Source organism: Callospermophilus lateralis, chromosome 7 (genome assembly GCF_048772815.1).
Source record: "Callospermophilus lateralis isolate mCalLat2 chromosome 7, mCalLat2.hap1, whole genome shotgun sequence".
Lineage (NCBI taxonomy): Eukaryota > Metazoa > Chordata > Mammalia > Rodentia > Sciuridae > Callospermophilus > Callospermophilus lateralis.
The window spans coordinates 25,356,549-25,371,285 of NC_135311.1; the positions used below are offsets into that span (position 1 = coordinate 25,356,549).

Below are 14,737 nucleotides of genomic sequence, written 5' to 3' on the forward strand. Positions count from 1 at the left end.
CTCTGAGGTCATCAGCTTCTCTGCCCCGAAGGCAGCCTGGCCACCCCGAACCACGCGCGGGGAGACCGCCTCCCCGACCCTCGTCACAATAGGGAAGGTCTAGTTGATGTCTTCCCTACAGCACGACTGGAGTAAAAATCTCCTTCTCTCAGACCTTTCCCACAACAAACCCTTCTCCCTCGGCGAAACTGCGGCAGGACGAAGCCGGAATGAGGTGGAGAAGAGACCGGGAGCCCGTGGGGCGGTTCCCGGGGTGGCCTAGAGCTAGGGGAAGTTCTGCCCCGCACTGCCCCAACCCGGCGGGGAGCCAATGGCCTCAAAGGACCAACAGGGGTAAGCACCGCCCACGCCGAGCCCTAGGGGCAGGGCCTGAGCGGGGCGGGGCCAGGCCGGGGGCGGGGCCAGGCCGGGGGCGGGGCCAGGCCGGGGGCGGGGCCAGGCCGGGGGCGGGGCCAGGCCGAGGGCGGGGCAGGGAAGCAGCATGCTAAACCGGGTGCGCTCGGCGGTGGCGCACCTGGTGAGCTCCGGGGGTGCTTCACCTCCGCGCCCCAAATCCCCAGACCTGCCCAGCACGACCTCGGCGCCACCGGCTGCCGCTCCAGAGACGCCCAAGAGCCCTCCAGCGAGGCCAGGGAGCGAGAGCGGGGCGTCCGCGAAGACCGTAGAGACTCGAGCGAGCTTCTCCAGACCGACCTTTCTGCAGCTGAGTCCCGGGGGGCTGCGACGCGCCGACGACCACGCGGGCCGGGCTGTGCAAAGCCCTCCGGACAGGGGCCGCCGCCTGCCCTGGAGCACTGGCTACGCCGAGTGAGCGCCCCCCGCCCCGGAGCACCCAGACCTGGATGGGACTACCACCTCTCCCCAACTCTGCATCCCCGCTCCAGGGATGCGCCCCCCCCCCCCCGTGCGGCGCTCGGAGCCAGGAACCCCCCTGTCCCGGGACCTTTGCTATCCTCTGGGCCCTGTCTCCAGTCGGGTGCAGCCTGAATCACCTTCCTCAGGACCTTGTAACTCGTTGATCACCCTCACTCTCTCGCTTCAAAACCCCCGTTGTCTCCCAGAGCTGGGGGGGGGGAGGTGGGGGGCTCTGCCAAGGATGAGTTGGCCCGTTCCTAATCGCGGCTGGGCAGTTTAGAGGCTAAGGGACTGCGGGGTGGGGGCGGTTGTTCAAAGAGGAGCGGAGTTCCTTCTAACGGGAGATAGCTGTTGGAAAGACTATCAGCAGCTTCCCAGCCCTAGAGCCCCAGTTCCCTGTCCCTCTTACCGTTCCCCTCCCCCTCCACACCCAGAAATAGCCCGACACCAGAAGGCTGCCGGCCTCCCAGGGTGGGGGAGGGGGCAGCCCACAGCCGTGGGAGGGTACCCTTTGGACTGCGTTCTCCGGGTGGACCTACTAGTGCTGCAGATCAAGGAAATAGACCCCTTGATCAGGACGGCGGGCGTGCTCCTAGGCTACGTGTATTTTTAAGGCATCTACCAGAAAACCTAACCCTGAGGGAGATGGGGACACTGAGATCGCTGAGAAAGGTGGCTGGTGGTCCCATGGCCCCACCACCACCTCTTTTAACTTCCTACAAGGGAGAAGTTTGTGGTTAAGTGGCTCCTTCCCAGTCCAGGTGGGCCTATACTCTTACTCTACTCTCAATTCCTCTTTCCGGATCTGGGCTGAAGCACTTCCTCACTGCCAAACAGGCAGAAACTTTTGCTGGGTAGTTTTAGGGTGAGGGTGGGTGTGCCCATGAGTTGTGGGGTGCTGGGGACAAAGTACTGGGAGAACTGATTGAGGTTGGAGGTGGAATGTAGGGTCTTGCTTAGCAGGGAAGTAAAGCTTCTTACCCTCATCTTGCCTTCTCCAGCAGAACCCCTGAGGGAGCCTCCTTTGCCAAGTAAGGGGGGAACTGAGGCAGGCAGGTGCTACTGTCTACCTTTCTATGAAGTAGGGCCTGCCACCCAGACAGTACTCCTTGTCAGCTCTCCCTGCTCCTTTTCTCTCTGGCCTGGATCCCAGGTGGCTGTGACCTTTCTCAGCTTGGCCAGCCGGCAGGGGAGGATGTGTATGTGTCTAAGGTGGGGGTTATTCCAGGACCTGGTCTGGTGTCCAACCTGATGTGGTCACTCTGGCCTGGCAGGGTCATCAACGCTGGCAAGAGCCGGCACAATGAGGACCAGGCTTGCTGTGAAGTGGTGTATGTGGAAGGACGGAGGAGTGTTACAGGGGCCCCTAGGGAGCCTAGCCAAAGCCAGGTAAGACCTCACCCCTTCTCCTAGCCTCCAGAGACACAGACACTCATCCTGAGGGATGTCAGGCATCTGGTTTTATATTTGAGACATGGAAGAACTGTCTCCTAACTCACTAGCTTTTGTGTTTGCCACAGAACCCTTATGTGGCATTGATTCATTAAATCCTGCCATGTCAGATGAATATTTACTTTTCTACTTCAAATGTAGATGTTTGTGTATTATGGATAATTTAATTAATCACTGATGCTGATTTTTGCATCTTTTATCCTCAGAATTTGGCTTTTTTGAGGTTCTCCTTTCTTTTGACACGCAGTGTGCTCTGGGTGAATAAGTGAATAAATCTAATTTTGCCTGTAATGCCAACCTCTCTGATATTTATTGGATGCCTACAGTCTTGTTCTTCTCCCTATACTATACACACACACACACACACACACACACACACACACAGATTTACTCACCATCAACTTTTCCTCCACCAGGGACTCTGCTTCTATTATTGGGGCCTGTTTGATGGGCATGCCGGTGGTGGAGCTGCCGAAATGGCCTCACGGCTCCTGCATCGCCACATCCGGGAGCAACTAAAGGACCTAGTAGAAATACTTCAAGACCCCTCACCACCTCCCCTCTGCCTCCCAGGCACCTCAGGGACCCCAGGTTGCTCTGATTCTTCTCACTTGATTGGTCCTCAGTCCTGCTGGTCTTCACAGAAGGAAGTGACCCATGAAAGCCTGGTAGTAGGGGCCATTGAGAATGCCTTCCAGTTCATGGTGAGTGGGTGGCCTGGGCCAAAGGCTGGCTAGGCAGACACTCTGGCCAACTCTGTGTGAGAGTCGGGTGGCCTCAGGGACTGACCCTGAGAACCCACAACACCACTGAGAGCCAGAGAAGAGTTTGGTTCTGAGGGGAGGCAGAAGGGATAGTTACCCCCATGTGTTTCACTATTTTCCAGTTGTGGTCTGGCTGTGCCAGATGATTTCTGCAGATAGGAGTGGGGAGGGTGACTCGGTGTTTGCAAACTCTTCTTTTACTCTCCTCCCTCACTTGGCAGGATGAGCAGATGGCTCGGGAGCGGGAGCGTCGTGGCCACCAAGTGGAGGGGGGCTGCTGTGCACTGGTTGTGGTGTACCTGCTAGGCAAGGTGTATGTGGCCAATGCAGGTGACAGCAGGTATGGAGGAGAAGGGCTTTAAAAGTGGCTACAAGGGGCCATACTCTCTAGGATGGGGGGATAGAAGAGTGAGGTGGTGGGGTTCGAAGTCAAATATTGGACTTGGCATAGTGGCACATGGCTGTAATCCCAGAAACTCAGGAGGCTGAGGCAGGAGGATCACAAGCTTAAGATCAACCTCAGTAATTTAGTGAGACCCTATAATAAATTGGGTCTCAAAATAAAATCAAAAGGGCTGGGGATGTAGCTCAGTGGTAAAGCTGCCCTGGGTCCAATCCCCAGTACTATTAAAAAAAAAAAATTAAAGAAACCCCAAAGATTGAAGGAGCTTGGAGGACCATAGATATAAAGAAAGACCTGATATATCCACAAGGAGAGGAAAGATGGAGTCCTGGGTAAGGAATCCTAAGTGGAAGGCCTGGTCCCTCTGGAATTATCCATGAAGGGGGCTGAGGAGAGCCAGGCCTTTTCTGTCTCTGGGCAGGGCCATCATTGTCCGGAATGGTGAAATCATTCCAATGTCCCGGGAGTTTACCCCGGAGACTGAGCGCCAGCGTCTTCAGCTGCTTGTAAGTAGGAACCAAACTTCCTACCCCCATTGTTTACTGGTTCTTGTGCCTCTCTGCACTCTTGTCCCTGAGAACCGCCCCCCCTGTCTCTCTGTCTCTCTGTCTCACACACACACACCACCACCACCACCACCAAACACAGAACACTCCCTACTGGGAGCTTCCTGGGAAGGTGGCTGTGTGGGCTGTTAAGTGCAGGGCTGAGCCCAGGGGATAATGCTACAGGAAGGAGCCTTAGCTGGCTTGGAGCACCCACTGTGGCCCAGCTGAGGAAGGAAGTAAAATCTGAGGTCGGGGGAGGGAACAGAAAAGGCCCCTGGGCTCTGGAACTGGACTGCCTGGATACTGAATCCTGGTTTGTTGTTCTCTGCTAATTATGTGACCTTTGACAATTCCTTAACCTCTCTGTGCAGTAATAGTTCCTGCCCCATGGGTTGTTTTGAAGAGTTAATTGAGTTAATGTGTGTATCAGAATAGTGTGTAGCATGTGGACCTTTACTTAAAGGTCTGCTATAATAAATATCATCTAGCCAGATACAGTGTGGCACGCCTGTAATTCCTGCAACTCGGGAGCCCGAGGCAGGAGAAACATAAGTTCAATGACAGCCTCAAAAAATTAGCAAGACCCTGTCTCAGAATAAAAATTAAAAAGGGCTGGGGATGTAGCTCAGTGGTAAAGCACCCCTGGGTTTAATCCCCAATACTGCAAAAGAAGAAAAAAAAATTAACATCATCTATGTATTGTACCAGGGTACGCTGTGAGTGTAACACCCTCTGGCCCTTTGCTCTGTCTGGCCATTCTCAACCCCAGGGCTTCCTGAAACCAGAGCTGCTGGGTGGTGAATTCACCCACCTTGAGTTCCCCCGCAGAGTTCAGCCCAAGGAGCTGGGGCAGAGGATGCTGTACCGGGACCAGAACATGACTGGCTGGTAACACTTCCCTCAGAGCTGGGTCGTTCCCATGGCAACCCAACCAGTCCCTCACCAGTAGCAAGGTGGAAGCTGAAGGCGGGCCAGGCTGGGAGTTGGGGGATGGGGCCCTTCTAAGGCGTTTGTGTGCGGGTGTCCAGCTCCTAGAAGAGAGGGGCTTTGATGCCTAGGTGATGCCTCTACTCCCCCCCCTCCCCAGGGCCTACAAAAAGATCGAGCTGGAGGACCTCAGGTTTCCTCTGGTCTGTGGGGAGGGCAAAAAGGTAAACTCCACGGTAGAGGTGGGAGAGGGCAGGAGCACCCACCACAATTTGTCCAGGGAGGTGGAGGTTCTACCTGAGGGTAGGGGTGGGAGGGCTGTGTGGTTTCAGAGAGCCTGGCAGAGGACTAAACAGCCGTCCCCCTCCATGTTTCCCTCAGGCCCGAGTGATGGCCACTATTGGGGTAACCCGGGGATTGGGAGACCACAACCTTAAGGTCTGCAGTTCCACCCTGCCCATCAAGCCTTTCCTCTCCTGCTTCCCTGAGGTGAGCTGATGGGGGCCCCCTTAACTATACCTTCCCTCCTCTGTGGGTCTCAAGCTGGCTTTCATCCAGGGTCCCTTTATCCCCACGCTCCCTGTCCAGCAAACCCCATACCTCAATCCTCCCTATACCCTTTCCCCACCAGGTTCGAGTGTATGACCTGACACAGTATGAGCACTGCCCGGACGATGTGCTAGTCCTTGGAACAGATGGCCTGTGGGATGTCACCAGTGACTGCGAGGTAGCTGCCACTGTGGACAGGGTGCTGTCGGCCTATGAACCCAATGACCCCAGCAGGTAGGGGTTGCATGGCATGATGGTAAGGGGATGGCACTGGCGAAGGAGAGGGCAAAGGGAAGCCATGCTTGGGGACCCCACGTGGGCCTCTGTGTCTATCTTCCCATATACATGAATGTGCACATGTGCTCCTGGCAGGTATACAGCTCTGGCCCAAGCTCTGGTCCTGGGGGCCCGGGGCACCCCCCGGGACCGTGGCTGGCGTCTCCCTAACAACAAGCTGGGTTCCGGGGATGACATCTCGGTCTTCGTCATCCCCCTAGGAGGGCCAGGCAGTTACTCCTGAGGGGCTCAGCCCATCCTTCCCACCACCATCCAGCCTCTCCATGCTAACCCCTCTCTCAGCCCAAATTCTGCAGTTGTCTCCCTGAGCCTTTAGTGGCAGTTTAACCCAAAAAGGGATATCCAATAGACCCAAAATTACAGCTCTTGGCAAATAAACCCAGTGGATAAAGGTGTGTGTCTTTATTTGCTTTGATTAGAAACTAAAAGTTAAGGAAAAGTTCTGTGCGGTGGTAGAAAGAACATCAGGACAGTCCAAAAATGAATTTTTTTTTTCCAGGTTCTTCTTTCTGCCCTCTCCTCTCCTCAATCCCCTCACTTGCCCTGAGTGTTCTCAGACACTTCTGTAGCTTCATCCATCTGCTGATGTTTCTTCCAAGTTGGTGTCTCTTCCCAGATCTTTCCTGAGCTTTAGATTCATACATACCCGTCATCTCCCAAACATTTCCGTGAAAGCCCACTGGCACTTCACCTCAACACACCTCAATCTACTATTTTCCCCGTAGCATGTTTCTTCTCCTACTTCGTCTTCTCAAAGGGCATCAGCTTGGCTGCTCAAATTAGAAATCTTGGAGTTGGTAACCCTTTAATTTCCTCTTCATCATGCTAATCAATCACTAAGTACCATCATGTGCTATATGATGACAATGAGCTGCATTTATGATGGTATACACCATATAGCCTTGGTGTGTAGTAGGTTATGCCTTCTCAGTTTGTGTAAGTACACTCTATGATGTTTACACAACAATAAAGTTGCCTAATGATGCATTTCTTATATCCCCATCATTAAATGATGCATGACTGTATTGTTGAATATATACATTTATGTATCCGTGTGTGTGTGTGTGTGTGTGTGTGTGTGTGTGTACCTTTTCCCACTTATCTTCACTCCCACTGTCACCTCCTTAGTTTTTCATTATATTAGTTTCCTAACTCCAGCAGCTTCTTGCTGCAGCTGAGCAAAATTCACAGTCAACTCCTGGGCATGGCATATAAGGACCTTCCTGGTCTGTCTCCTGTTTCCTTCTCCAGCCTCATCTTCCATCACCATCACTGTCTTCTGGGGAGTTCCCATGACTCTTGGGCCTGTAGTAGCTTCCACTTGTTATTTAAAATATACACATCAACCTAATTTGAATACTTCATCCATTCTTCAGGGCTGGGCATCCCACAGCTAATGCATTCTCTCCACCCCCCAACAGCAAATGCCTCCTGTATGGCCGCCTGCAAGAGTTGTCCATAGGGAAATGGCAATTAAGAGCAAGGTCTCTAGAGGCCATTGGTTTGAATTCTAGGACCAGACCCAACACCAACTCTGTAATCTCTGAGCCCCCATTTGTTTTCTCAGTAAAATGGAGATAACACTATTAGGCCATCAGGTTATTGTGAGGACTGAAATGGTTAATGAGTCAGGTTCCATAAGCGTTAGATATCTTGAGATTGTCTTGTATTCCTCATTTAGACTGTAAATTATTTGAAGGCATGAATCCAGTCTTCAGCACATAGCTCTCACTTCACACTGAGTGAACTATTGAGTGGATTAAGAGGCCTGGGGACCAAACTGCTCTTGAACTCAGTTTGCTCATTTACCAAATGTGTTGGCTGTACTTCAGATCTTTAAAGTCTGTAAGACTTCTAACATGCATCCATTCGGCAAATATTTCTTGAAAACCGATCGTGTCCCACACACTGTGCTAGACGAGGGGAGGGGAAGACTGGAGGAGCAAGGTAGGCATCAGAAGGCAGCACCAGCATTGGAGTCACCCAGGCCTGACTGTATGAGTTCTTGCTGTCAGAAATCTCAAACATTTGCTAAGCTGCGTCTTCAAACCTCAGTTTCCTTACAGGCAACAGGAGATGGGTATACTTCCCCCCGAAGGGATTGTGACAAGTATTTAAAAGGTTGAGTCATGTAGTGCCCAGAATACAAGTCAATAAAATGTCGATAGATTTCCTCCTTCTTTGTCCACCTCCTCAGACATTTTTACAAGGAAGATCTACATGTAGGTAAATACGGTGTGTAACACATCAGACGGGGCTAAGTGTCACTAACGGCACAATAATACAATAGGAGTGGGAACTGTATTCCTGGTTGGGGGTCCAGAAGCACTTCCAAGAGTACCCTTGGAGAAGTAGGTAGGAATCGGACTTAGGGAAATTCCAGGCAGTGGAAGGAAGGGAATCCGAGGCAGAACGGTGGTCTGGGTCTGCAGGTCCCAGAAGGTCCTGAAGGGCCTTCAGACTAGGGATGAAGCCGGGCTGGGCTTGCTCCGCAAGGATTCTAGTGGCAGAGAGTGGTCTTCTGCACGTCCCACTCCCACTCCCTCGCCCGCGCGGGCACTCGGGTTTCCCAGTCCTGCCTCCCGCGAGCGCCCAGGTGGGACCGGAGCGGGTGCTGCTTGGCCGCGGGAGGGCAGCAGCGGCCCTTCCAGACGCCACCCCGAGCGCCTCTCAACTTTCTCGACGCCGATCTGCGCCTAGGGGCTGGAAGGCGGGGCAGAGGCCGAGTCCTCCGGGGTCCCACCCGCTCCGGTCACCGCCCACTCCTCTGCAGTCCTGGCAGCTCCCGGCGACCCTCCTTCCAGCCTCTCCCCCAGCCCGGGGCAGGCGCCCCCAACCCTCGCGCTGCAGCGGAGGCGACCTGTGGCCGCCCGGGGCTGGGGCCGGAGGCGGGCCGAGCCAAGGGCCGCCCCCGGGCCGACCCTCCCCCTGCCGGGCCCGCCCTCCCCGCCGCGGCGCTGAAGGAGGGCGGGGCGGGGCCGGCCCCTCGGGTCAGTCTCAGCCTCCGGCACCGGCCGCGCAGCTGGAGGCGGCGGAGCGGAAGGTACGGGGGTCCGGGCAGGGGGAGAAGGGCGTCCCGGGAACGAGTTCCCGGGAGAACACTTTCCTGCTCTCCACTCGCCGGGAGCTCGGGCGGGGCCGGCGAGGGGGCTTGGGCCGGAGTGCGGGCCGCGGTCCCCCCCCTTGGACGCGGCGTCCGGGCTGCGCTGGGGTCCGGCCTGCTCGGCTCCTCCCCGGACTGCAGCCAGGGGCCTCCGGAGCGGCCTGGCCGGGGCTCTCTCCTGCCGAGGTCCTGATCCGAGTCCTTTTCCTTCCCTCCCGGCTTCCCCGAGCCTCCCCCGCGGAACAAGGGGGCGGCCTTGATCTCCCTCCGCCAGGGAACCCAGCCCGGCCGCCCTGGCTAGCCCCAGGCTGGACAGCCCAGCGCGGACCTGGCCTGGGGTGCTGGGGATGGGCTGGGAGTTCTCCCAGGCCCGGACGGTGGAATGGCGGGAATAAGGGCGCGGTGTGACCCTTGGGGGCTGCCACTGCTCGGCGGAGGTTGGACGCCGCCCTCGACAGTCCTTGGAACCTGCCTGGGGGCATGGGGTAGGGGAGACCGGGAAGGATCTGTTCGTGTGTTCGTTCATGCGAGTGTGTGAAGGAATCCACCCTCCACACTCCCCAGCCAGGCTGAAGATTTATCTTAGGGGTGTCGGCTGGGGAGCCCGGGGCACAGAGTTCTCTCCGTTCTGGCTTTAAAGTTGAGGAAGAGGTGTCGTCTGAAGAGTGAGTCTTTCCCAAACTTCAGGGGAAGTGAGCCGGGTAGGAGGCCACTGGATCTTCGGGAAAATCAAGAGAATGAGCGAGGAGAGAGGGCTACGTATCCACATATCTTGTCTCGGGGGAGGCGCCAGAAGTTCCAGGCTCTGTTCCAGCTCCACTTCAGTCTCTGCGTGGGGTTTGGTTGCCCCTTTTAGGGTCAGTGGGGCAGTTCCTCTGGGGCTGCCTCTCACAGGGAGCTGTTGTCCGTGCCATCTTGGCCTTGGGCTTGTGTCCTGGCCTGGCCTGGGCTGCTTGCTCTTCTGGCCCAACCAGAGCCTGGAGGGAAAGTCTTCTGAGCTGGGGGTTCCAGGTCACTTAATTCATGTCCTTGTCCTGGAGTTCTGGCCTCTGCCTCCCACCATCTGGTGCCAGTTGCCTGGTAGATCGGTAGTGATTGCTCTCTATCCGCACTGCCCGGGTTGGAGTTACCCCAGACCCTGTTTACACAGCTGAATGAGTTGAACTAATGGGAGTAGGTGGGGGAGTTGGAAGAAATCCTAGTGTCAGTCACCTGGGTAGACTTCAAGGAACCCCTGTTTGGAAGGGATGTGTTGGCAGGGCACATCTTTCCTGTCATTTGGGGTATCAGGAAGAGCCCCTTTGTGATCTGGAGAGTGGCTCCTATAAATTCTCAGTGACTCAGGTCCTCTTCCCCCACTTCCCAGTTTTCTGAATGTGTAAGTGAGGAGAGGGAGGGGCCGCCTAGCATCCCACTGTTGAAGAGAAACAGCCTGGGGCTGGAGTATTCTGCTTCCTAAAAAGCAGACCCAGGCTATAGAGTGAGGTGGTGGAATGCAGGGACTAGAAGAGCTCAGCCCAGCATGACAGGATGTGGGACTGAGAAAAAACTAGGTTTGAGGCGGAGATCAGGTTACCTACCGTACCCTGTGCTCCCTGCCTAGTTGGTGCAGGGACTGGTCCTCATTTGTCATTTCTTTTGGGGCTCCTCCCAGCCCAGGCTCTAGCTCCCTCCCTCTTCCCAACAGCCTAGATTTCTTTTCAGCTCCAGAGCCCACCCTCTCTTTCTCCCTGACTGCAGGCCTGGGAATCTAGCTGGGTGGAGTTTGGCTCCCCTCCCCGGGGGAAGGAGGAAGTGAGGGAAGCTGTGAAGGTGTGATGAACTGCAGGTGTGATGAACTGCATGTGTGTTGGTGAAGAGGGACACATGCTAACCCTGGGAAGCTGACTCCTTGCCCTGAGTCACAGGGAGGGGTGGGCAGGGCATAAAAGTGAGCTGGACAGAGGGAGGAAGGGGCTGTTCCAGAGTGGGTGGAGGTGATTCCCTAGTGGATTATTCTGTCGCTCTGCTGTGGATGCGTGACTCCCTACAGTGTAGTCATTGTCCCCTACTGGGGGCTGAGTAACCTAGTGTTGCCACCAGGCCCAGGAGGAAGGGGGGAGGAAGGCAGGCTGCCCGAATGTGAGCTGTGGGCACTGCCTGGACTGAGCCTCCTTTGTGTGACTCTGGGCTTTGGGGACTGGGTGGGGTGGGTCAGAGAAGCTGCTGGCTGCTGCCACTGTCCTCTGGGTTTTCCTCCTCCTGCTCTCCTTTCCACCTCTGAGGTGACATGTAGAAAGGCAGAGACTCTGGAGATATACAGCCCTGCTTTGAGTGCTGTCCTTGACACTCTGATTATCTAACCCTCAGTGAGTTTCCTTGTTGGTCAAAATGGGAAGTGCACCATTCACCTAACAAGCCATTGGAACCTGAGGGAAATAATTACCCAACAAAGACAGGGCACCTGGGGGCTTTATAAATGTTCCTTCTTTTACCTATCAGCCACCCAGTAAGTGGTTCTACTAGTCTCTGGTTTTGTAGAGGGACTCCTTGTTTGTGTCCAGGCAGGCGTGACTCAAGCCGAGGGACAATCTGTTCTAGATTACACCTTAGCAATTATTAAACCTTAAATGTATCAAAATCTTGTTACAAATGAAATCTGTCTCATGACTCCAATAGGCAAAGCAGATAAAAGCTGGCTTTTCTGGAGGCATCCCTGAACACCTTGCTGAGTGTTTCCCCTCCGTTGAGTGGATAACGTTGAAAGTCATGTTTTCTGGTTCCCAAGTGGGTTCTTCCACCTCCCACTGCTATATTTTAACCCATTGGAGAAGACCTGTCCCTGCCCCAGAAATTAGGAATCTTAAACTCTGTTTCCTACAGGATTGGTGCTTGGCAAGAATGTGCCGAAGCAAGCCCCCTTTTCTGTTTTCTCTTCCTTTGCCCAGGTTTGTGGGGAGGTTCTGGAGGCCACAGAGCAGTTTTTGGACTACTAGTTTTTTTCCCCAAATCCCTACTGCCTCTTGTTTGCCAGCCCCAGACATGGCTGCAATCAGAAAGAAGCTGGTGATTGTAGGGGATGGTGCCTGTGGAAAGACCTGCCTCCTCATCGTCTTCAGCAAGGATCAGTTTCCAGAGGTCTACGTCCCTACTGTCTTTGAGAACTATATTGCAGACATTGAGGTGGACGGCAAGCAGGTAAGGCCAAGAGCCCTTTCCTATCCTGCCTTGGAACCCTGCCCCTGGTCATGCGTAGTGTGTCCTTCCTTACCACCCACTCACATCTTTGTTTTATTTTCCTGTGGGAACAAGTAAAATTTGAGAAATGAAACTGCACTTTTAGAAAACCTGGATATAGTCACGTGTGGTGGTACATGTCCATCATGCCAGCTTACTCAGGAGGCTGAAGCAGGAAGATCGAGCACAAGTTTGAGGTCAGTGTGGGCAACTTATCCAGACCCTATCTAAAATAAAAAGGGCTGGAGTGTAGCTTACTGGTAGAGTACTTGCCTACCTAGCATGCATGAGGCTCTGAGTTAATCCCCAGTACCCCAAAGAAAACCTGGATATGTCCTCTGGTTCTGTCACATACTCGCTTTGTAATCAGGGCCAAGTCCCTTTGCTTCTGGGTTTAAACTCCCCACCACCACAAAATGGTGATGATGGCATGAATTACCCCAAAGGAGTGTGAGAATTAAAGATGTATTCATGATAGCAATTCATTTGAGATCACAAGAGTCAAACACATTTTAGTGATTTTTGTGGAAGAGGGGTTACTAGGGTTTGAACCCAGCAGCACTTTGCCACCAAACTATATCCCTAGCCCTTTTTATTTTTTTAAACAAATTGAGACAGCGTCTTGTTAAGTTGCCCAGGCTGGCCTTGAACTTGGCGATTCTTCTGCCTCAGCCTCCCACATTGCTGGTTTATAGGTATGTACCAGTACACCCAGTTTACATCTTAGAACTTTTAAGAAAAACTCATCTGAGTTTGTTGTGACTGTGATTAATACGGTGCCTGGCACACAGCAGGACCAGTGGTTTGAGAGGCTCTCTGGGTAGCAGGTTGGGGCCCTTGGGGTCAGCTACGCATTGCATTGCCCCTGTTTGTCAGGTGGAGCTGGCTTTGTGGGACACAGCAGGACAGGAAGACTATGATCGTCTGCGGCCTCTCTCCTATCCGGACACAGATGTCATCCTCATGTGCTTCTCCATTGACAGCCCCGACAGCCTGGGTGAGGACTTTGGAGAGAGGGGGTGGAGACCCTTTGGAGTCGGCCTGTGGGGATGGAGTCTCAAGGGCCACTCAGGCCCTGCTGGCTCCTTTGTTGTGGCATCTCCGGTGCTTGGAAGGGCTTAGGGCAGGATATGCTACAAGGGATGGGGTTTTGAGGTATGAAGGAGACCATCAGCCTCAGACCACTATGGGAAGGAAGACCAGGGCTCACATGCCTAAGCCGAGGTACCTGTTGGGACATGTCTGTGCAGAAAACATTCCTGAGAAGTGGACCCCGGAGGTGAAGCACTTCTGCCCCAACGTGCCCATCATCCTAGTGGGGAATAAGAAGGACTTGAGGCAAGATGAGCATACCAGGAGAGAGCTGGCCAAGATGAAGCAGGTGGGTAGGGCTGCCTGATGGGGAACCCTGGGGAGGAAGGTGCCCTCTGAGGGGTTGCAGGCTGGGGCAGAAAGGAGCTCTCTCTTCAGCCGACTGTCCTGTGTTAAGCAGTCATAGTGATATCTACCTCCTCCTCTCCCATGTGTGTGCCCTGCTAAGAACCAGAAGGAACCTCAGTATCAAATCAGATGATCAGAGAATGAAGTGACTTGTCCAAGGTCACTTGGCATTTTCATTTATTCCAGTTTATTATTCTGTCTTTGGAATTGGGGCTACTAAGATGAATAAGGAAGTCCTCGTCCACAGGGAGACAGCTTATGTCTCACTTGGGGTATGCAGACTGTGCCATCAGTGTACCTGGGGAGGAAGGGCATCATCAATGGCTGAAGAAAGGCTTAGGGGGCGAGGGAGCTGGCTTATTCAGGGTCTCACTTAACGGCCCACTGACCAGAGGAACAGTTTATTACAGGAAGCTGCCAGGGTATGGAATAGAGACTATCTTGAGAGGATAATTATATAAGGCAAGGTTTTAAACTGGGGACAGCAGGCAGAGGATGGGTTGGAGAAAAGGGAGGATGGAGAAGGGAGGTCAGTTAGGAGGTAGCCGACACACATTCAGGCAAAACATATGTGTACCATAGGGTCTGCGACTAGGTGGAAGAGGAGGGGCTAGTCTGGGGACAACTTTGAATGTAAACATGAGGCTTAGATCCCTGCTGGGGGCAGCCGGGGCCTGGATGCTTTGTGGTTTCGGGGCTGGAGGAGGTATTTGTTATAGTTACTATACTTATGGGTGATGCGGTGAGAGGTGCACCTAGCCACCAGCTTCCTCTGCCTTATCTTCTGTCTTCTCAGGAACCCGTCCGATCTGAGGAAGGCCGGGATATGGCAAATCGTATCAGTGCCTTTGGCTACCTTGAGTGCTCCGCCAAAACCAAGGAGGGAGTGCGGGAGGTTTTCGAGATGGCCACTCGAGCTGGCCTCCAGGTCCGCAAGAATAAGCGCCGGAGGGGCTGTCCCATTCTCTGAGATCCCCACGGCTCCTGATGCCCCTTTTCTTCACAGGGGCTTAGGGATCACCCACCTGCCCTTGAGCTCCACCCTTAGGACTCCATGCTGAAGGCTCCTTTTTCCAGTTCCCTCTTGCCCAGGACTGCATTGTTTCCCTAGTCCCCAGAGTGGTGGCAGGCCTGCCCGCCCTCCCTCCCTGTCCTCTGGGAGCTGGGCCTATGCCCTGCCCTT

At 54.2% G+C, this 14,737-nt stretch overlaps 2 protein-coding genes across 4 annotated transcripts; both read left to right on the top strand.

Annotated features, from left to right (window-relative positions):
* The first annotated feature begins 471 nt into the window (after window positions 1–471).
* On the top strand, window positions 472–6,789 carry Ppm1j (protein phosphatase, Mg2+/Mn2+ dependent 1J). Of its 2 annotated transcripts, none has more exons than XM_076861623.1 (10): window positions 472–807; window positions 2,130–2,244; window positions 2,724–3,011; window positions 3,293–3,411; window positions 3,896–3,980; window positions 4,792–4,910; window positions 5,110–5,173; window positions 5,331–5,438; window positions 5,581–5,732; window positions 6,295–6,789. In XM_076861623.1, the coding sequence occupies exons 1-10, from the start codon at window positions 482–484 to the stop codon at window positions 6,362–6,364; spliced, it is 1,446 nt and encodes a 481-aa protein (XP_076717738.1). In that variant the 5' UTR covers window positions 472–481; the 3' UTR covers window positions 6,365–6,789. The 2 variants fall into 2 exon arrangements, with proteins under 2 accessions (XP_076717738.1, XP_076717737.1); XM_076861622.1 differs by lacking the exon at window positions 6,295–6,789 and adding an exon at window positions 5,871–6,171.
* Window positions 6,790–8,745: 1,956 nt separating this feature from the next.
* Rhoc (ras homolog family member C) lies at window positions 8,746–14,619 on the top strand. Of its 2 annotated transcripts, none has more exons than XM_076861571.1 (5): window positions 8,746–8,838; window positions 11,826–12,075; window positions 12,991–13,111; window positions 13,365–13,495; window positions 14,351–14,619. In XM_076861571.1, exons 2-5 carry the CDS (start codon window positions 11,920–11,922, stop codon window positions 14,522–14,524), a joined length of 582 nt encoding a protein of 193 aa, XP_076717686.1. In that variant the 5' UTR covers window positions 8,746–8,838; window positions 11,826–11,919; the 3' UTR covers window positions 14,525–14,619. The 2 variants fall into 2 exon arrangements, with proteins under 2 accessions (XP_076717686.1, XP_076717685.1); XM_076861570.1 differs by having other exon boundaries at window positions 8,771–8,838; window positions 11,912–12,075.
* Window positions 14,620–14,737: the final 118 nt, after the last annotated feature.